General features: G+C 45.1%; 1 protein-coding gene across 2 annotated transcripts in view; it reads right to left on the reverse strand.

Moving 5' to 3' along the window:
• LOC146834956 (sterol carrier protein 2-like) overlaps positions 1 to 23,494 on the reverse strand; it is a 372,999-nt gene that overhangs the window by 241,463 nt on the left and 108,042 nt on the right. For both annotated transcript variants that reach the window (XM_085602598.1, XM_085602597.1), the window contains one exon: positions 20,514 to 20,578. In XM_085602598.1, coding sequence (XP_085458724.1) covers positions 20,514 to 20,578 — 65 coding nt within the window. The remainder of the gene's footprint in view (positions 1 to 20,513; positions 20,579 to 23,494) is intronic.

The raw sequence follows: 23,494 nt of genomic DNA on the forward strand, positions 1-23,494 counted from the left end.
TTACAGCAGTCCACCCCCGTAATCAGCAAAGCAGCTGCACAAAAAGATGGCTTCAAGCGGAGCAACTTGAAGTTTTGGAATGCCGCAGAGTATACCATTTTTTTCAAGTCTAGAAAGCACTAGATCCTGGACTATTTCTTTGAGGTCCTGTTCTAATAGAACATGCTCCATTTCTTGCATGAATCAGAGCAGATAGTTAGCATTGTTTTAACACATTTTATTGTCTTTTATAATAGAGGAGCAGAATATCTGAGCGACAAGACATACACTTCATCTGTACCATAAATCAGATAATAACCGTAGTCTCCATCACCACATGATTATTCTGGGCTATAAACATAATACAATAACACAGGTAGCAGCCGATATCTAACTATGCGCCATATCATACATTATTGTCTTGGTCTCTCGCCTACTAAGTATAGGTGATTTGATAACGCTGGTATCTCGCTATTCATGCTCATTTGTTATTATTTCTTTTTCTAATTGACAATCTGCTGTATTGTGTGTCTCCAGGGCAATGTTTCTGTAGGTGGCCCACCACTAGCATATTTTGGTGTGCTTCTGTGGGCAACCTAGAGCGATAAAGACAGGGAGTTCCAATTCCATAATAAAGTCCATGCCTTTCTTTCAAAGCATTATACGAGGTGGGTGGCCATGTCTCATTTTCCTAGAGTGAGGCCTAAAAATAATTGGTGCCTTTTATATTGATTGCCCCCTTTTCCTTCTGCGCAATGTAGGACTGCAAGTTTCGGGGATCTAGGTAAGTCCCATGCCAGCACCGCTGTCAGGTAATTTAGCACGCCGCGACAGAAGCGCTCTAGGACAGGACATGTCCGTGTGTAAGAAGGTGCCCTCTTCAGATTGACACTGTAGGCAATGCGGAGAATGATTAACCCAGCTGTCCATAATCTATGTCTAGTGTAATATACCCTGTGTAGATATTTGAATTGTATGAGACTGAGTCGGGTAGAGGTTGCTTCTTCTCATGTTGATTGAAGTGCCTCAGCCCAGTCGTCATCATCAATCGGTCCCACATCAGTATCCCACATTGCTCTTAGGGTTGCCAAAGGTGTGGGGTTATTCGTAACCAGGGTTTGGTAGATTTTCGATATTTTGTGATCACCTAGGTCCCTCATCAGGAGCTTGCCTTCTAGTGGGCTGAATTCTGGAATATTAATAAGGACCTTAATATAGGTATTAGGGCATGCCTCAATTGTAAGTATTTATAGAACTGGGTATGGGGCACCTAGAATTCTTTTTGGAGGTCTTGGAAGGGTTTAAGGCTAGGCCCCTTCATGACGTCGCCCAGGGTTGAGCATCTGATTCGATGCCAGCTGCGGAATCCCTAAAGGTCCACTACTTGCGGAAGTAGGCGATTATGCTACAACAGGGTTTATCTTGTAACACGACCCCACTAACCAGTTTGGCGAAGAGTCCGTCGCCAGGTCATTATCTCCACGTGTGGCTGGGGGAAGGTCTTTGGGACCGATCCTGCTGTAGAGGAGTGAATGTGAAGTGAATCCACTGTTCAACTTATTATGCGGGGTCATCTCTGGGCCCATACCACCATCCGTTCAGGATCTGCAGATGTGTAGCAGCATGGTAGGATTGTATATAGGCAGCAGCTATACCATCGCAGTATGTGAATTGTGTGCAGGTGTATAAGGCTACCCGGTCTGTGCAAACACCCCATAGGAAGTGTCCCAGAATTGCATTAAATTGACGAAACCAGGACAAGGGGATTGGATAGGGGTGGGACTGTAGTTGGTATAGTAATCTAGGCAGAGAAACAATCTTGAAGATAGCTGATCTTCCATAAAGGGACAAGGGAAGTGTAGACCAATTCTTAACCTCAATTGTAACCTTTTCTGTCGTTACTTCTAGGTTACATTTCCATGAGACAGCTTGGCTATCTGACACAGATGCCCAGGTAAGTGAAGCCATGTGTGACCAACGGCCATTCCCCAGGGTCCCTCTTATCGGCCAGATCAGCGATTAAGTATTATTCTTGTGGAGGCCAGAAGTCTTGCTGAAGATGTGCATTATCTGAAGTATTTATACCAAAAGGGAGTCACCGTTCCTAAGTAGAGAGAGAAAAAAAGAAGGGAAGTAAGAGGGGCTTTTACTCCTCGTTGGGCCCAATGATGAAGCATGACATCCTTCGGGGTGTGTGAGAGCATCAAGATGAGGACACACTGCCCCCCACAATTAGAGTAGCACATGACGAGAGTACCTCTTACTTCCCTTCTTTTTTCTCTCTCTACTTAGGAAAGATGACTCCCATTTGGTATCAGTTTAACTTCGGGAGCAGGGATAACCGGACCTTTTGAATAGCGCCTAGAGTCCCCCTCTTTTGATAAATAGGAGCATTATCTGAAGTACTCTGGGACCTGACCAGTGGGGGGTCGGTAAGTAACAATAGGATATCATCTGGATACAATGCTATACAGTCAGAAATTTCCAGAGTCCATTCGAAGCAGCGGTAAAGTGCATCCCGTCTCACCCAAGATGCAAGAGGCTCAATGACGAGGGCAAATAACAGTGGGGAGAGGGGGCAACCTTGTCTGGTTCCCCACTGGTTTTGGAATTGGGTCGATGTGACGCCTGCCACCGGAATGGAGGCCGTAAGGGCTGTATATAATAATCTCACCAGTGCTATAAATTGGGGGCCCATGTTTAAATTCCTCAACAGTATGAACATGTATGACCAGCTGATAGGGTCAAATGCCTTGTCCATGTCTACTAGCAGTAGGGCTGTTGGTCTGTCTAGTCGATCTATAGCGGCAATCGCATTGTGAACTCTGCGTATGTTATGCCGGGTCACTCTTTGTGGCATGAAACCAGCTTGGTCTGGATGGATCAGGTCTTTGAGTGTGTGGGACCAGTCTATTTGCCAGTAGCTTGGCTTTGAAAAAAAGAGAGATTGGCCGGTATATTGTACATGATTCAAGCGGGAGTCCTGGTTTAAGGAAGACTACGATATCAGCATGTCTCCACTGTGTGGGCACGCATCTATTTTTGAGGGCTTCATTGATGGTCGCGAGATATCGCAGTCCCAATGTCATTGCAAATGTTTTGAAGAATACGCTGAGGAATCCGTTGGGTCCCGGCGACTTACTGGATGTTATTTCAGAGATGGCTGAGGTTAATTCGTCGAACCGAGATAGGGGTTTTGAGGAAATCTCGCTTGGCATTGGATAGTGCCTTTGGTGGTATATCTCGAAAAAAGTCTTCTATCTGAGATTCGGATAGGACTTTGTGCTTGGTGTAGAGGGATTGATAGAATTTAGCAAAGGATCTGGGGAAATGTGTGGGTTTGGTGAGCATCTCACCCATGTGTGATTTAATAATAGGTAGCTCAACCGGTTTTAAAGTTTCACAGATTTTACCCCCACTGATATATCCTACTTTGCGTAACCTACCAGGTATGCTTGGCCTCATCTAGTAGTATGCTATGATTTCTTCTCTGCAGCGTTCCTAATTGTCGACCAGCACTACTGCCATTCTGCTCTTGCGCATGTCGCTCAGATTCTATGATCTGGGCTTCTAGTTGAATCAAGGTATGCTTTTTCTGACGTTTGGCTGCAGTACAGTAACCAATGTTAAATGCCCGAATAGTTGGTTTCATAACTTCCCATAGTGTAGTGGCGGAACTTGCAGTCTCCTTATTTATTAAAAAGTTCTCTAGCAGGGCTGTGCGAAAGTTGGTTTTGTAGCTGGGATCGTGCAAGTTTCAGGGCAGCAGTCACCAATGGAACGGGGACCGCCTGGGACCTATTCCTAACTGGAGTGATCTGACCGGCATCTAGGCAAGATCTCCTTCTTAACCAGCCTATGAATGTGTTCCCTAGTGATGAAGATGTAGTCTAATCTAGAGAACGACCCATGAACGGTTGAGGAGTATTTGTAGCCCACTGCTGCTGGGTGGAGAGTCCTCAATGAGTCTGACCAACCCAGTGCCTAAACCACTGGCCCCAGGCGAGACTCTTTGTGTGTAGTATATGGCTGTGGGACACCAACTGTCACGGTCAAGATGAATGACATCATTCCAGTCTCCCCCTATCAATGCAAGGACATTAGGGAATGATCCCCAGGTATCAACAATACGTTCGATAAATGTTGGCGGGGGCATATATGCAACCCAGCACTATAGGTTCTCCTCAGATCGTACCTTGAATAAACAGATATCTGCCTAGCGTGTCAGCCCATGTGTGAGTATGTGTAAATTAGATTCTACGGTGGATCAATATAGCTACGTCCCTGGAGCCTCTCCTGAAGCCAGAGTGGAAGACGTGTATGAGACCAAAGCGGGCCAGACATGGGGCTTTAGTCCCCGTTAAGTGAGTTTCTTGTAATAGTAGGACATCTGCACCTATGTGTTTCGCGTATTTGAGGACTGCAACATTGTTTGATCAATCTTGTCTAGGAGACCTTGTACATTCCAGGTGGCTACCTTAATTTCCCCCCACGGGAGTTTGACTGTTCTGATGTGACATCGCAGTGTGTAACATGAAAGATTGGGAGATGCATAGCTCGAGTGCCAAGAAGAGATGATGTATTGTGGGTGCAATGTAACCACTAAGACTAACAACAGCAGTAACTGTAACTCCCTCCCCCCCTCTCACCCATTCCCACCCCAATACCTCAAAGAACAATGAAGCATCTGTCGCGGAGAGTAAGCAGCACCCACCCCAACAGGGGGTGAGAGCTGAAACCGTCCAATGATTCCCCGAAGATCCCATCCCTAGCAAATGTCTCAGGAATCTGAGAAGATCAGTTAATAAACTGTTGGTGCCAATAAGAGAACGTGTTTTTGGAGGATTCATATCGCTGACGACCATGTGGTCTGGGGTGCAGTAATGTTGAGATTCTTAAATCAGTTATCCAGAGTCTCAGCATGTTGGTCACCTTGAAAGCGGGAGCTCCAGGATGACCTTGGTCGATGCCTTCGTTTATACTTTTTATTATTATTCTGATGGAGGTGTGGGTCGCCGGAGGCTGAGTCCGAGTCACGAGATGGTGGCGTATTAGGCTTGACCGGGCAGTGTTCATCCGCCTATTGAAAGACCTCCTCGGGGGTGTCGAAGAACAGGATGCTTTTTTTGTAGTTGATGTGAAGACGAGCCAGGAAAAGCAACCTGTATGGGACTTGCTGTTCACGAAGCTGTGTTTTCGCGGCCATGAAGGATTGTCTCTGTTGTTGTACCAATTTGGTATAGTCCGGGAAGATCATCATCGGTTGGGATTCGAAGGTAAGGGACTTTTGCGTTCAGGGTTGTTGCAGGATGCTGTCCTTGTCATAATAATTTAGGATCCGAGCAGTGACTGGTCGAGGTCGGGCACCTGGAGGTTTGGCAGTGAGTGCTCGTTGGAGACAGATTTCCAACCGGGATCCAGGTTTTGAACCATTGATCTAGCAATGCGCACATGTCTGAGCCCTCACTTCCCTCTGTAAATCCCACAAATCGCAGATAACTATGACGGGCCCGCCCTTCTGTGTCCTCAACTCGTGTGGCTAGTCCCCATGTGAATTGTATTGTATTGTATTGTATATCGATTTGTAGAGCGCGATTGCTGCCCAGCGGGCGTCCAAGCGCTAAGGATGCAGCCAGAGTGGGGAGGTACGGCGGGGGTTAGGACAAGGATTAGGTCAGGGCAGACCTAGCAAACAGAAGAGTCTTTAATTGTTTGCGGAAAGATTGCAGGTTGGGATTGCATCTAAGTTGAAGTGGGAGTGAGTTCCACAGTTTTGAGGCATTCAGGGCGAACATTCTGCCTCCAGTTCTCGCTCTCTTAACTTTTGGAACCACGGCCAAAAAGGCTTCGGTGGAGCGTAGATTCCTATTTGGGTGATAGCGGGTGACTAAGTTGTAATTTATTACTGGACCTGTTTTCCAGAAGGCGTGATGTGAGATACATAGTGCCTTAAAAGCCACTCGCTGTTTCACCGGTAGCCAATGTAGACTTTTTAGTCCAGGTCTGGCTGACTGTGTACGTGGGATGTTAAGCAGGGTACGGGCTGCGCAGTTCTGCACAACTTGTAACTTCCGTAGAGTCAGTTCTGGGGCACCCACGTAGAGGGCGTTATTAAAATCCAACCTGGACTGTATCAGGCCTTGTACTGCCACCTGTTTGGCCTCCATTGGTAAAAGGGGCAGGACTTTTCTGATTATTCTGAGCAGGCCCAAACACGTGGCAGATAACTTGATGGCCTGATGAGTGAAGGTGAGATTCTTGTCCAACCAAATTCCCAGACTTTTTACGCTCTCCTTGGGGAATGGGGGGCGTGCCCAGACATGAAGGCCATAAGGAGGTGAAAGGTACTGGGGAAGCTGGGCCCAAAAGCATGACCTCAGTCTTATCTCCATTGAGTTTTAAGGAGGAAGCTGTCATCCAGCCTTTAACCTCCTCCAGACATTTCATCAGACCTGACGACTTTTGCCTGATGCCCTCCTGCGTCAATGAGACCACTAGCTGGGTATCGTCCGCATATGATATGATCTTAATACCATGCGGTTCGACGATCCCAGCAAGCGGTTTCATGTAAATGTTAAACAACGCGGGGCTCAGGGAGGAACCCTGTGGGACCCCACAACTCAAAGATTTGCTGGCTGACACTGTGTCCCCGTCGAAGATCTGGAATGATCTGTTGGTCAGAAAGGAGTCAAACCACCTCAGTGCATTGCCTGTTACTCCGATGTCAAGGAGACGGTTCAGTAAGGTGGTATACCTGACCGTATCAAAGACAGCACTTAGGTCAAGGAGGATCACTGCCACTGATCCTCCTTGATCCAGTATTCTCCGTGACTCCTCAGTGACCGCCAGCAGCGCAGTCTCAGTTCCATGCCTAGGTCTGAAGCCTGTCTGGGTCGTATCTAGTAGTTGATTCTTCTCTAGGAACTGGATCAGCTGGGTATTTATATGTTTTTCCAGAATCTTACTTGCCCAGGGGAGCAATGAGATGGGGCGGTAATTAGCGTGATCCTCTGGGTCAAGATTTGTTTTTTTTAATAGTGCCCGTACCATGGCTCTTTTCCAATCGGCGGGCACAGTGCAAGATGAAATCGAGGAATTTAAAAGTTCCAGGATTACGGGAAAGGTGGTTGAGCTAGACCGCAACATAATCTCGGGTGGAGCAGGATCGCGTGGCGAGCCGGATTTGACTTGTCGAGCCAGCCTACTCAGGGTGTCGAGGTCTAGATATGGGAGATATTCTAAGGTTGGTTGGCCTGAGAGAGCAGGATTTGTCGAGGGTGCTTCCTCTGCCCCTCCAGAATTAGAGGTTGAAGTCGAGAAAGAAGAATAAATCCGGGAGACTTTGTTGTGGAAAAATTCCGCTAGTTCGTTGCACTGATCTTGCGTTTTTGGCAGAGGTGCAGGTGTATTTAATATGGTGCATTTTTTAACAAGGTGGAAAATTTCCCTAGGTTTGGACTTAGCTTCCATGATTTTATCTGCGAAGTAGGCAGCCTGGGCCTTCCTTATCCCGTCTCTATAGGCCTTGATCGCTTCCCTATATTGCAGCTTTTTCTCGGGTAGGGAGTCTAGACGCCATGCTCGTTCTCGTTTCCTGCAAAGGCGTTTTTGTTCCCTGAGGGTATCTGAAAACCAGGGTGCAGATTTCTGCAGTCTTTTTGATATAACTTTCCGACAGGGAAGAACAGTCTCCAGTGAATTTGTAACCCAACCCTCATAATCCCTGTTTGCCAGGTTGGGGTCTGTGTGAAGCGATGGGTGGGTGGATTCTAAGTTCCTACACCATTCTTCCAAAGGAAGTTTTGGCCAATTCCTCATAGCTTTTACTTGGGGGGCAGGCATGGAGGGTTTACTGGTGGCCCAGGTCAGCGGGATTAAAAAGTGGTCGGACCAGGGGAGGGGAATGGGATGATCCACCCTCAGCTGGGAGCAATTGCTAAAAATTGGGTCAAGTTAAATTCCCTTTTTCATGGGTGGGGGCAGTGACCCGCTGAGTTAGCTGTAAGGCTGCAAGGTCGTCGATTAGTTCCATAGCAATATGATCTATGGAGGAATTAAAATGAAAATTAAGATCTCCCAACATAGTGTAGTTAGCTAGGGTAATAGCTCGTTTAGCTATAATGTCGGGAAGAGATTTATGGAACTGTTTGGCCGGCTCAGGAGGGCGATATATTAAAGTGCCAGAGAAGGAGCTGTTAGCAGTGAATTCGATGCTAAAAGTTAGGCTCTCGCATTCCGGGATGGTTTCAGTCGTAATGCGGCACTGGTACTGTTCTTTCAAAATGATAGCCAGACCCCCTCCTCTACCCTCTATCCGGTCCAATCTATGGATTTGAAAACCCGGGGGTAAGGCGGAGATTATGTGTGGCCCTGAATGGGGGTTGAGCCAGGTTTCTGTCAAAAAGACGGCGTCTGGCTTACGCTCCTCAAGTAGTAGAGCGATTTGTGTGCTGTGTCTCGGGAGCGATCTACAATTTAATAAGCACATGTGGTATTCCTGCGTCGTGGATAGTGCTGTGGTTTTATAGAAATAGTGTTTACATCCAGGGCAGTGGGGGGGAAGGTCGGCTGGTGCATAGATATGTGCACAATGAGCAGCCGCCCTAGCCCTAATGTTATGGATGTCTGATGCACTGTATGTCCTGACCTGGGATATGTGGGGGCCAGGGGTTGTGGCCCCTGGACCCGGTTGGGCGCGGACGGGCGCAGACGGGCTTGCCTTCGGCGCGCCTTCGGCGCGCCCGCTGCGCGCGTCCGCTGCGCGTTCGCCAAGCCAGCGTATTTGGCCCCAGTGCCCCGGAAGTGGTGGGGGGAGGGGGAGGAGTCGAGCCCAAAGGTCCACCCTCCGTTCGATCGGCACTTGCCGCGACGGACCGGGGTGCAGGGCAGCTCCAGATGACAACAGGTGAATGAAGTAAGTGAAGTAAAATTTTAAAACTTTAAAAATTATTCAGAGCAATTTCCAACAACATACAGCCAGGCGTCCAGTGAACCGCAACTCAGCCGCACCAGCAGTGCTCTGCACTGGTTTTGACTTTCCCATGTATGGTGATGGCATCTTCTGTAAACACAAGGAGATGATGGACGGAGCGCTGTAACTTTTCAGGCACTCACCCCCAGTCACAGAGCTGGCATCTTCTGCACCCAAGATACTAGATTCGCCCTGAGTTACTCGCTCCACAGCATTGCAAAGATCCTGACGTAGCAGCATGACATCCGCTCCGAGACTGCGCCAATTTTGTTATCCAGCATCCCTCTCGATTGAGTTATCGCAGCAAGGAGCGTAGCGTTATCTGGTGTTGTAGTTGGGGTATCATTTGTAGTGGTGGAGCCGGTGCACACGCCTGTGAATTTGTCCATCGTGCTTTGCTTCGTGGCATGGCCGGTTGTCTGGCTTTTAGACATGTTGGCTGTGTGATGGACATCTATTGAGGGCGATGTAAGTAGTTATGGAGCTTATTGTGGTGCACAGGAACGTTGTATCTTCATGGGTTTGTGGGGGTCTCAGGGCGTGATGTTAGGGAGTCAAGCACTAAGGGGGAATCTCCCTCACCCACACGCCGCACCAGGTCCTAGCTCAGCCGCCGCCGCAAAGGAGGTTACACCCCTCACCTCTATCGGGCATCTCCCTGTGGTCTCTCCCTTCTCAGCTGAATGGCCCCAGTGAAGTCGTGGTTAAGCTTTGCAGATTTGCTCCAGAAATTATCTGCCTCTTATTGGTGTCGGGTTGGCTGCTCAACGCACTCCCCAAACCAATTTATCGTACTGGGTGATTCTGCGGCTTCAGACCTTTATCTTTCGTGCAGACATTCATCTACTCCATATTAAATGTCCATGCATGAGTGGTGGCACACGTAGTTGATTCGCAGTATTATGAACACCACACGGTTGTTGCTGTGCCCTACAATCATGCCTTGTCCGAGGGCTGCGCATGGGCTAACACAAGGCCCCCACAAGGGGCACTGTGTGTCTCACCTGGTATCCACCTGTTGTTGGGCGGTTTCTTCACCGATCTCGCAGGATCCGGCTTGCTTTCAAGCTGGCAAGCCGACACCTGGGCAATACCCGTATACTAGCGCCGGAGAACCACGTAACTCCAGGCCGTGATTGCGGCAGGGCACGGTCCCAACGCACGGCCCAGGCCCCGCCGCCCCCAACTCGGCGTCCCGAACACCACGGGAGTGAGTCGCTGCGGTGAAGGAGTCGGTCAATGCCCCAAACAATTGGGCGGCCTCAATGCTGCAAATTTAGGGTTGCGGCCACCCCACAAGACTCCGGCGCGCCCTCCTGCTGGCAGGCCGAGGTCCCGGCACCACCTGCCCGCTACTGGCCCGCGAGTACGGCAGGGTGTGGTCCCAACGCGCAGCCCAGGCTACGCTAGCCACCATCTTCGAATCGGCGTCCCTGCCGCCTTAGAGGTGAAATGCTGCGTGAAAGAGCCGGGTCGTGTTCCTGGGCACCAGGCGGCAACAATGCTGCAAAGTTAGCATGTGGGAAGGGGCATGCTAGCAGGATGATGAGGGATATTTGTGGGGCTACGGGAGTCAGGCTAAAACGCATTCGTCGTGTTGGACCTCTTGGCCACGCCCCCAGATAGTTGCCATTTCAGCCATACTGTTAACATGGTTTTGAAGAGTGAGACAACTGTCGAAGATGAGGGCAAGTGATCTAGTGCTTTAATTGATGGTACAGCTCTATTATGTTTTGAAATGGTTTAAGGGCCAAAATGGGTGAACTAAGTAGGAATTCAGGTTTACGAGGACAGAGTTTGAGGACATCCATGATTTAATGCTGGCAGTGATTAAGGCCAGAAAGGATATGCCCTCTGGAGAGGAATCTTTAAAGTACAGCTGGATGTAGAAGGGACTATACACAAAACTATTTGATAAGATCATCCAACAGTATTGAGATAGAGGCTATTAAGTGTGGGGGGCTAGAACAGAAAGTCAGTAAACTCTATGAGTTAAGGGCAATGGTATGGCTAGAGAGTTAACAACCTTGATGATTTGCATGTAGTTAGCCAAGTAGGATCTGAACCACTCAAGTACTGTGCCTTTGATGCCCATATGTCTTCAAAAGGTTCCAAATGAGAATCTCATGGCAAATAGTGTCAAAAGCAGCAGAAAGGTTGAGTAATGGCTAGGGGCAGGAGTGGCCATTTTCCAAAATGTTTAAAGCATCATCAGGGTTCTGCAGAATGGGGGTTTCACTGCTGCAACCAGCTCTCAACCTAGACTGAAGGTCACCCAGGACACTGTGTTCGTTACCAAATTGAGTCCGTTGACTTAACACAACTGTAAAATATTTTGTCAGGAAATGGTAAACCAGAAACAGGGCGAAAAGTTCTAGAGTTCATTCGTGTCCACACAGGATTTCTTCAGGAGAACAGACTTTTAAGCAATCAAGAAAATCTCTTTGTGAGAGTAAAAGGTTGATGGAGTGACTCCACTGTGACACTGGATGTATTTGCATCTCTTTGGCAAAGCTGGCTGGTAGTGGTAACCTGACTGAAAGGTTTCAGTTTGGAGACAGTGAAGAGGACTTGGAGTTGACAATTCTTTCTAAAAGTGGACCAGCTGCTGGATGATTGTCTACTCAAAAATTGACAAGGAGTTATCGGATACATGGAGAGAAGCTTCAATATTTTTGATTTTGGTGTTAAAGTAGGTGGCACATTTTTTGCATTCTTTACTGGTTCTTCTAAGAGAAATGTAGAAGGGAGTTTGAGGCGGTTCTGACAATCTCATAGAGCTTAGGGGCCAATGCTGATGTGGGATTTGCTGTAAAATTATTTTGCTTCGAAGACGTATTTTTTGTAGGATCCTATAGAAGCACTAAGGTACCCCAGATTAGGTTTCTAGGGTTTTGTCACCATGAACATTCAGATATTCCATTGGTTTTCTTTCTTCATTGAGACTGGTGTTTCAAGTGGCAAATATTTTTCTTCTAGTCCTTTTCTCCTTGAGCAGGGCAAGACCATTGATAACTTCCGTCATGGTAAGATTAAAGGAAGTTGTAGTAACATTTGTGTCTAGGGCTTCAGTGAAGAGGGAGAGACTGGAAGAGAGAAGAGCCAAGTGGTTATTAAGGGATATGTTCCTTTTCTCCCTACCCCCAGGTTTTTGTCCTTTTGGATTTGGTCAGAAAGTGGTAAATAATTTGGGGATTGGAGACGATTACCAACTTAATAAACACACCTTCTCATAATCACACACTGCTTAGGTCTCAATAAATGTCTCAGGGAAACTCTGCTGAATCTGGTATCAGATCAGTTGACTGGGGGTGAGTGCTTGCAATGTTCAACACTCCGTCCATCATTTCCTTTGGTTTTTTCTTTGTTCGCCATAAGTTGGCAGGGTATGCTCAGACGTGAGTCCCTTGCTCACTTTGCCACTGGATTCAAGCAAGCCTGGCTGAAGACGGCTGAAATGCCGGAAACCGGTCCTAGGAAGCTTGTTTCCGGTCCAGGGAAGACATGGCTTGGCAGTTCGGGCTGGACTGTTCCCATGAGGCACAGGGTCAGACTGATTTGCATATGGCCATGTCTGAACCTGGGTGGCAGAGTGGGCTAAAGAATGGTGATGGATTAAACCCAGATCAGTTGACTGGGGGTGAGTGCTTGCAATGTTCAACACTCCGTCCATCATTTCCTTTGGTTTTTTCTTTGTTCGCCATAAGTTGGCAGGGTATGCTCAGACGTGAGTCCCTTGCTCACTTTGCCACTGGATTCAAGCAAGCCTGGCTGAAGACGGCTGAAATGCCAGAAACCGGTCCTAGGAAGCTTGTTTCCGGTCCTGGGAAGACATGGCTTGGCAGTTCGGGCTGGACTGTTCCCATGAGGCACAGGGTCAGACTGATTTGCATATGGCCATGTCTGAACCTGGGTGGCAGAGTGGGCTAAAGAATGGTGATGGATTAAACCCAGATCAGTTGACTGGGGGTGAGTGCTTGCAATGTTCAACACTCCGTCCATCATTTCCTTTGGTTTTTTCTTTGTTTGCCATAAGTTGGCAGGGTATGCTCAGACGTGAGTCCCTTGCTCACTTTGCCACTAGATTCAAGCAAGCCTGGCTGAAGACGGCTGAAATGCCAGAAACCGGTCCTAGGTAGCTTGTTTCCGGTCCAGGGAAGACATGGCTTGGCAGTTCGGGCTGGACTGTTCCCATGAGGCACAGGGTCAGACTGATTTGCATATGGTCATGTCTGAACCTGGGTGGCAGAGTGGGCTAAAGAATGGTGATGGATTAAACCCAGATCAGTTGACTGGGGGTGAGTGCTTGCAATGTTCAACACTCCGTCCATCATTTCCTTTGGTTGAATCTGGTAGCCATGGCACAAACAACAGACACTAAATAGAGAAATGTGTATCAAGTTCTAGCAATAACAACAAGTTTAAAGTCAAAAAAAGAAAACTAATTCCCACACCAATTTAGAAAAATATAGAAAGCATTAATAAGGAAAGGAACACCAAAATGAATAAAACCAAATAAGGAGAACCACAGATATGAATGTTTAAAGTTTTACAGCAAGAAGTGCCGAAAATAGTGTCAGTTCAAGTGGACCGTGATGTAGCGGACGTCAGATACACCAAGCAGGTCATTCCTGTTAAAGTTTTTATCTTTTGACTTGGTGTCTTTCTGGAAATCAAAATTTTCCATAGGGACAAGTTTCGAATACTTAAGCTGGCGAGGGTCCCTCCAAAACAGATACTCATCATGGAGCTCCAGCTGAAGACGCTGCTTCTGGCATAAAAATCTCCAAGCAGGACACAGCCCCCCAGCGGCTTGAGACCCTCATGGGAGAGTAGTGCGCTTACAATTCCCCTGACTGATTGATTGATTGATTGATTGATTGATTGATTGGTTGATTGACAATGATGGATTTCGTTCCAGTCTAGGATACTTTACAGCTGGTACAGATTGTCACTTCACCCCACTCCAAGGTTTTACCTTTGGACTAGGTCAATTTGGTCATCAAAATTGTCCAGAAGGACCAGATTGGAAGCTGTAGCTGGGGGATTCCAGGAGGCCAGATAGCCTGGCCCTCTTGCCCACTTTGGATACACCCTCTGTAAGTTTTAGCAATTTTCCTAGCCCTCTGGAGGTGGAAAAAAGGATATTTTTCTCCAACTACTGTGAAAATTCATTCTGTCCACTGTTGCTGTCCAAAGGTCTTTAAGATCAGCTTCTAGACACATGTTCTTGCTCCAACCAGGGCTCCTGCAGGGTTCTCTCTTAGCGGTCAGCTGGGCCTTCCTGGAGTAAGACGTCTTTCTGTTTTTAGTGTCACTTGAGCAGGTTAACAGGAGGTCACCCACCTGGAATTCATGGGGACTAGCAGAAGACAGGAGTCCTTGCAAGTCCTTCTTCAGATGTGGGCTTAGCAGGCTCAAGAATTTTCTGAGGAGGTGGTGGTGGTGACTAGGTGTCAGTCTCTTCAGGTGCACTAGCCACAGATTTGACTATTTTTCTTATCCAATCTTGCCTATTTTTACTCCCTATACCCATCTCCTTTTGCAGCACTTTCTCTTTGCTTTACAGTAAAGATTCTCGGAATTCCTAAATTTAAACTGGCTAACCCCTTCCTCTACCAGAAGGGTCCCAGGCTCGCTCTAAACCAGTCCCATTCCGATATTTAGATGAGATCCCCTCTTTCTGTTAGGGCTAAGAACTGTTTCCTCCTACTGGGACTCAAGAGTATAAAGGGCCTTAGAAATGAATCAGAGCTGATCCTGTTAGCACAATTTAGCACCTCCATCTCAAAAGTGATAGTATAAAAGGTATGCTTCGTTATGCCAACAGTTCCTACACCCCTCCTAGATGGCTAATCACCGTTAGGTAGGTAGCTATTTGTTGAAACATCCCTGCCTTTCCAAGAGGGTTGTTAATTGTAGCCAGGAATGTGTATTAAGCATTTAAAGGGGAGCTAAGTGGCAAAACTGTTTCTACGCCAGTTTTGGCCCAGGCAGCAAAAAGTAAATTTTTATAGAGTACACATTCCACTGATGTTAACACTCAACTTTCACTATCACATTTGATTTTTAAACTAGAGGGCAAAATAACTTTGAATCATCTTGCTAGTAGTTTCCTAGGCCCTCATAGAAATTAAGATCAAGAATACATAGGCCTGTTAAAGGAGAATCTAGCTAACTTACTTTAGATATTTAGTCTCTATGAGGGTACTCTTTGCCAAACATGTAGGGTGCCACATTTCTACATATTAGGCATGCAGCCTTATGGCTTACAAGGCACATATTTGTGGTGACGTATTAATATACAACATAGTTTTTCCTAGATGGAAAAAGCTATTTTCCTTTCCATGTGTCACTGCCATGCTTTTAAACTACAGCCCAAGCATAGCATAGTGGTGCTCCTGGCACCCATGTATTTTTGTCATATATTTAAGATGTGTAAATATACAATGAAGCATATATATGACATTTAATTTCCAAGCTACTTGTGCAGTTTCTACGTCATCAGCAATGACATTACAGGAAAGTTAAATAGGACAAATTGCTGAACCCAATTTTGACAATACCATTTTTGGGCCAAGGCACATGCTCTTGAATAGCGGGTCTCAGTGTACAGAGTTACAATACCAGTAAAAACAAGTTTCAGAAAAATGTGATCATGCAGAAAAGGATACTCCGTGAAAGAACAGCAACAGGTTAAGGTAGATGGAGACAGCTTGCTGAGGGGAAACCTGGTGATTTTCAGACCAGACAGCAAAGATGGGAGTGTCAACTGATTAGAGACCTTTTTGGCAAAGTCTAGTGTGGCACTTGAATGCATTTGTGTTTAATGTAGTGTTAGTTCAAATGCAATTGTTTGGGTCCACTGTTCTGTCAGAGATACATTTACAGGCCAGTCCACATGAGGACTGGAATCTACTGGGCCTCGTCGAGGGTCTCAACCAATTAGACTTTGGCAGCTTTAAGTATGTAGACTTGAATGACTTGGTTCTACAAGTGCATCTTTATCAATGTGATCCCAAAAGCTTCAGATAGATAATCCTCTAGTAGGAAATGTATTTCTCCACAAAGGAGTGTAAGAAAGAAAGTGCCTGTTATTTCGACAGGTTGAAAAGTACACCCAACTGGGTTGAGTTTGAAATTTTCTGGTGAAATCATGAGACCCTTAAACTCAGATCTTCCTGAGTTAGATATTTTTAACATAAGCAATTAACTTTGAGGGCTAACAACAATTCCATTTTCCTGTGGAAAATATTGGATTATGGATATGACAGAAGCTGAGAGTAGTGGCTGTTAGGATGAAGATTAGAAGGATCTCAGATCTGAGAAGAAAAATGGAAGTAATCAAATTAGACCAAACTAGGAGAAGAACAATAATTGCACTTAGAAATGGTGTTAGTAAAAGTATTGGAGTTATTGAGTAATCCTGAATTAGGGTTAGTGGAGCGTGACCTAGACTAGGGTTTGATGGAAAAATGTTGTTAATGAGAGGAATGTGAAACACACAAAAGGTGATGGAAGGCTTTTTGCCACCTCAGTTTGATCCCAGCCATTTGCAAATCAGTCTTGACTCTGCTCTTTATGGGAACAGTCCAGCCTGAAGTGCCAAGCCAAGTTCTCTCTGAAATGGAACACAAGCAACCCAGGACCGGTTTCACCCTAGTTATGGGAACATCAGCTTGGTACAGCTTGGTTCCAGTGACAAAGTGAGCACGGGACCCATGTCTAGGCATACCCATGCCACTTAGGGCGGTACATGAAACACACAAAAGGTGATGGAAGGCCACTTGCAATAAGTCTCACCACTGACAACAGCTGGGGGGTACCCCTCCAATCCATCATTCTTTTGCTCACCATGCCATATCACTTTGGAACCAGCCAAATGCAAATCAGTCTTGACCCTGCTCCTCATGGGAACAGTCCAGCCCGAACAACTCCATGAGGAGCAGGGCCTAGGCTGATTTCCCTATAGGTGGGTCAAAGTAAAAGACCAATGGGTTGGGATGCTCTCCTGAGCGATTGCCAGTGGCTAGACCAATTGCAAGCATTCCTCCCATCACCTTTTGTGTGTTTCATGCATATTGCAGTCCATATTCTGCTGCATTTCAAACTCTAACCTGGTTTTCTTGGTTGCTTTTCAAAACTGCATATGTCACATGGTATTTGGTTTTGTTAATTCTGCATTGGAGCTTGTTTACTACTACTTGCCTGGTAAATGTACCGACATACTTTAAGCTCCAGCATGATTAGAGGCTCTTGCAAACCTGCCTGTACTAGCGGTTTTACTTTTGTGTACATAACTCCCAGTGTTCTCTGTTTGTATTTCACTTTTACAATGACTGATGCACTAAGTGGCATGGGTATGCCAAGACAGGAGTCCCATGCACACTGTATCAGTGGAACTAAGCGGTACCTGGCTGATGTCTCCATAACTAGGGCGAAACCAATACTGGGTTGCTCGGGTTCCAGTTCAGGGAAGACCTGGCTTGGACGTTTGGATAGGACTGTTCCCACAAGGAGCTGGGTGAAGGCTGATTTGCTTATGTCTGGGTCCAAACTGAGGTGGCAGGTGAGCTAAAGAATGATGGGTTGGGATGCTACACCAAGCAATTACCAGTGGTTAGACAAATGGCAAGCATCCTCTCATCACCTTTTGTGTGTTTCAATGAGAGGAATGCGACAGCTGTGTGAACTAGCTGGGCTGTGAGAGAGAATTGTGCTTATGCCAATAGGATGTGTGAAGAACATAAGGTCAATGTCCCACTCTCAGCACATAAAAGGTATCAGATGTAGGGCTGGACGGGGCAGAAAATGTTGGTGAAATGGACGATAGAAATTGAAAGGCCTTGAACACTAATTGGCTCAACAGACGTTTCCACTTGCTCACTCACTTTCTTGTTATTGGTGCACTTTACAAGCATAATGGATGCAGCCTGTGTAAAAAGTCAATTGAACATGGAGTAGACCTCTGGTAAATGTGTGGTTAGGTGTTGCGGTTTCCCAAGCCATACTAGTTCTTATCTTTTTCTGCATTCCTCACATCTGTTGTACTTTCCCCTCCCTGTTCCCCACTTTAAGGATTTTCCTTGGCTTCCCTCCATTGCTACGTTTGCCACTGTGCTTGATACCTTCAGGAATCCTATCTTCCCCTTACTTCCTCAGCTCCATTCCAGATGGCATCCTGGGTTGGTATCCAGGTTTGCCGGGTCCTCTTCACAGCAACTTTCGGTGCCAAGAACAGTAAGCCTAAGTCTATCTTGCACTATGTTGTCCCAATCCAGTCTGTACTTCGCAGCATTTACCTGTGGTTTCCTACTTATCTTACTCACCATTTCTCCACTGATGAGGCTATCCTGGACCATTGTCCAGCCTGTGACAAATCCGCCGGGAGAGCTAACTCAAGTTAGTGTTTCCCTTTCACACCATTTTGCTCTTCCACGCCCCTAAATTCCTCCAGTGGGTGCATCATTACCATTACCTGCCCATGTAGGAGTGCAGGAATGGCAGGGGCGTTTAGCTGTCTACGTACCAGGAGCCAGACAGTCAAATTGTTTCTCTACAGTTCAGTGCACTATGGTACTGATCAATAATCAAGGTTTTAGGATGTTCTTTTATAAGTCTATGTTTACATTACTTTCTGCATTTTAAGAGAGATTCAATAGGCAAAGCATATTATGAGAGTTAGGACCAGGTTTAAGTGAGCTCGGGATTTTGGTCAAAGTCACGATTTAAAAATAATGTGATGGGTAAGTGAGTTGCCAAGCAACAAGAACAGTGGGTGATTTACTCTTTGACAGAGTGACAGTAACTAGTCTGTATGACAACATGTTGCAACACAAGGACCTGAAAAGAATTCAAGTTAGGAGTAGCAGGATAATGAAAATCTGGACATAAACAAATGCACATGCATAAACCAAACAGAAGTCAGATGGTGAGGTTGAATGGCAAAGACTCCTCCTGTATATGAGGAAGATGGGGTGCATGTGCAATTGTACGTACCCAAAACTAAATGTACACAAGACAAATGGCTCAGTTACAACCTGGTGCAAGGAATATGCTGTTCAAATGAGGAAGGCAAATTAGAGATAACTACACCTGAGGAAAAGACTCTTTTCAGGTTTATCAAGTAGTTAATGCAGTTAAATTTCAATGTAAAAGGGAATTACAAACAGAGAAGACTATGTATTGATGAAGTAAAACAACTAGTAGAGGCAGGTTTGCAAGAGACTAATCATGCTGGAGCTAATAAAGTATGTCAGTAAATTTACCAGGCAATAAACAGAATAAACAAAATCAAATACCTTCTGACACAGGTAGTTTTGAAAAGCAATCAAGAAAATCAGGGTCGAGTTTGATATGCATCAGAATATGGACTGCAATAGGTCAAGTTTTTCATCATAATGAGTTTTATATTCAGGTTAGGAAATCATGTGTTAGTCCCATTTCTCTGAAGGTGACTTAGGAAACATGGATGAGAAAACAAGGTTGTTTGCCAATGATTGATTACATCATATGCCCCTTTTTTTAGATTTGGCTGGGTGGAAGGTGACAAGATGGAGGATAGCTTGTACTGTGAGGACAATGCAAGAGGGCGGCTCAGTTGTCATACACTGAGACTGCAGCAAGCTAGTATCTCTTTATTAAAAAGATAAACAGGCTCCACCACTGCCACAGGACAACATTCAAGTCATGGTCCTTGGTGTACCCATAACAGTCACAAGGAGTCCACGTACTGGAAGGAGCCGCTCTCATTGCCGCCACCACTAATAATTTCAAGCAGCTATGGCTTAAAGGGGACCAAGATTGATCCGGTCCTGCATCTCCATTGAAGCACTGTTCCTCAAAGTCTCAGCTTCATGCAGAATGATTAAATAGGAAAGGATTACCTTTTTTGATAAGGTGCTCAAGTCATGGCAATCTAATGTCATGTTTAAGAAAACAGCCCTGGCAAAAAGTATATATTAAGAAGCAGAACCAAAAAGTAGTAATGGTAATAATAACAAAGCACCACAGACTTTTCACAGTCGTAGGCGTGGGCACTGGAGGGTGGAGAGGGCGGGGGTTGGGGGATAGGGACTGGGATGGGCGAAGTGATGGGGGGAGGAGGGAGAAGGGGGGAGGAAACTTCAAAGTGGAACGCAGACACCCTACTATGTTCGCGGCAAATGTACAGATTGCAATATGGTTCAATACAGTGATTTCCTTACCACCGCTGCCCGGCCTCAGGGATGTGGGCTCACCAGCTGTGTACGACTGCCTAAATAGCCACGTATGATATTGCACTGGCAATAACGGTGCAGGAATGTTATGGCTGTACGCTGCTCATTACATTACATTGTTCTGCAATAAAAACGGTTTAAAAAAAAAAAAGCACTACAGACTTTTTTTTTCACTGACAGATCAAGATGTGTGTTTATTTTTTAAACGTTCAGTTCTGTGAAAAGATTTAAAATCTTCCCTTTTTACTTTTTTGGGTGGCTAGTGATGGGTGATGGCATTGGTCGTGATATTTTATAAAAGCAACCCATAGTAACAAGAAATCCCTCTTTCATCATATACTTACTTTAACACCTAGAGAGCCTCTGTCCATCTTCTCAAAGCCAAGAGCCAAAGCACAGTCTACCAATCCTTAAAATAAAGACAATGGTTTTAGTGCAAATAAAATTGGACATTAAACCAGCTAAAAAAACAAACATTATCAAATCCATCCCAGAGATGCTAAGGTCCCCGTCCCTACAAAATATATATTCATGCCAGCCACTATATGTACCAAAACTTTACCTGAGGAGCTAATGCTTAACAGCGCAAAACATTTCGGAATCAGAGTACAAAGTGTGGTTGCTACTACATACTATTCAAAAGATTTATTTTTCCTAGTTGAAAAAGGGTTCGGCGATCCAGCACCTGGAAATTCTCTAATGTTTATGAATAGTAAAGATGATCCCTTAATGGAGAAGTGTATTTTCTCCTGGTGATTCATGTTTCGCTTTAAAATTACAAAACCTTATCTTTCTGCAAACTCTTGAAAAATTGGAGCCTTACTACAGAGATTCTTCAAATTATATTTTTGAGTTTCTTTCTTCTATCACCACACTGATGATGCTCACATGGACGTAACAGTTTGGGTGCTCTCTTGCAAGAAGTGCATGGTCTAGCAGTGTGGGCTGCAAAGATTTGTTTCAGACAAGGTCAGACTGATTTCCAGAAAGTTAGTCCTCTTTTTTTTTATTTCAAAAGAATTTATTATTTTAAAAGAGTGGATACAACCATAATATATAAACAAGAATGATACAATTGATAAACAGAAGAAAACACAGTAAGGTAGAAGGATAATATCCAATAAAAACAACATCTTAAAATTCATTCTTCTGAAATTCTCAGAATCATAAGTGAATTAAGGAAGAAGCAATGAAGAGCCGGGAGAAATAATTATCAAAAGTATCATCATCAGCTATTAAATTGGGGATGAGAGAAAAGAGAGGAGAGAAAGAAAGATAGAAAACAGAAAAGGACAGGAAAGAAAAGAGGAAAGACAAGAAAAAGAGCAAGAAAAGAGAAGGGTTTCCAACGGAATCACCAAACATTCAAGACAACATCAACTAGACAAATCAAAAGGAAATTGATCCACCAGCCCCTCAGAAGCCAATTGCATGTACGTATCTAGCGCCAACCACACACTGGAAGATATAGACAGAGAAAGATGAGCATGATCAACTGAAGTATGAGCACTACGAAGAAAAGAAACCCATGCCCACCAAGTATGATAAGAGACAGAAGAAAAAGATTTCCACTCCATGAGAATTACTTTGACTGCAATGGTTAGTAAAAGATCCAACAGTTGTAACTCCATGGAGTCTAAGGGCAATGGAACCGAGGCCGCCAACGGGCCTAAGAGGATTAGTGGAAAGGAAAGTTGAAACTTAATATTAAAGATAATCATAAGGTGTTTATGAATCAAACCCCAAAAGGGTTGGAGAAGAGAACATTCGAAGAACATATGTTGAAAATCGCCAGGTGCGAGACCGCAACTCCAACATAAATTATCTTCCTTAAGATGTAATGAATATAAACGAGTGGGCGTCCAGTGTAGAAGATTAATAGAGAAAAACTTAGACTGCATTAAAGAGGGGGCAATTTTATTGCGAAGAGAGAGCCTACCAATGTCCCGCCAAGTGTCTGAAGAAATATGAGCGGTAACACCATGCTCGAAATGATGGAGCCATTTTTGCTGTGTGGAAGTTTGAGAAGAAATTGTCGAAGACGACAAAAATGTATAAATCCTAGATGCCACATGACCAGACTTAAACCATAATTGAAAAAGCGTAATCGCAGGGGAAGAAGGATGAAGTTGTACTTTAGCAAGCGCCACCTTTATCTTAAGAAAAGTATAAAAATCTAGATTAGATAAGGAAAAATTTTGTGCCAGGGTAGAGAAAGGGAGAGGGTCATTATTGGAGTCATATAAATGCTAACAAGTGAGATGCCTTTCCCCGACCAATATGACATCAATTCTGGATCAATAGTAAGTTTAATTATGGAATTCCTCCAAATAGACGACCATCTAGTTTTATGTATCGGAACTGCCATTCTCTTATCAACCTTGCGAACCGCAGCAATAGTGTCTAGAATAATAGATCTAGAGAATGGAATGGAGAGGGTATTTGTAGTTAAAAAAGAGGCAGTCGGAAGAGGAGAAGCCAGTTCCTGTTCTATAAGTAACCAAGCTGGAACATGAATAGATGGAGAGGAAAACCAGAGCGCCCCCTGCGAGGCCAAAAACGCAGACTGGTATTTCCCCCAATCCGGAAAATTACACCCTCCCATATCATAGGATTTCCTCAGAAATTTATAAGCAATTCTAGCCCTTTTATCATTCCATAAGAATTTAGAAGTAATTAAATCAAGTTCATGAAAGAAGGTAGCCGAGAGCTGGACTGGTAGCATAGAGGAAACAAAATTAACAATAGGTGTTATCATCATTTTAAGAGTTTGGAGACGGCCCCACCAAGAAATATGTTTCGGAGACCAATTTTCCAGAAGATGTCGCACCTTAAGAATAGTTTGAGATTCATTATAGGTAACCGTAGCATAAAGAGTGGAACAAAAATAAATACCCAAGTATTTTAAATGCTTAGATTACCACTTAAAACCCGCCGAACCCATATGCGAGGAGAAACAATAAGCATTTAAGGGAAACATCTCGGTTTTATCTTTGTTCAGGGTATAACCTGAAACCTCTGAGAACAGAGAAATTGTATCAGAAATAGCAGGAATAGCGCGTGCAATATCCTCTGAAAAAATGAGAACGTCATCAGCATAAGCGGCTGTTTTAAGCTGATGAGATCCAAAAGAAAAACCCCTGATATCTGGATGTACATCAATCATTCTAAGAAGAGGGTCAATGGACAGTAAAAATAAAAGAGGGGACAAAGGGCAACCTTGTCTAGTACCTTGGCAGAGGTTAAAGAAGGACGACGTGGCTCCATTCACTCGGATATTAGCTCGAGGACGGGAATACAAAGACATAACCATACGGATAAAGGA

The sequence above is a fragment of the Triturus cristatus genome, chromosome 4_2 (assembly GCF_964204655.1).
Source record: "Triturus cristatus chromosome 4_2, aTriCri1.1, whole genome shotgun sequence".
Lineage (NCBI taxonomy): Eukaryota > Metazoa > Chordata > Amphibia > Caudata > Salamandridae > Triturus > Triturus cristatus.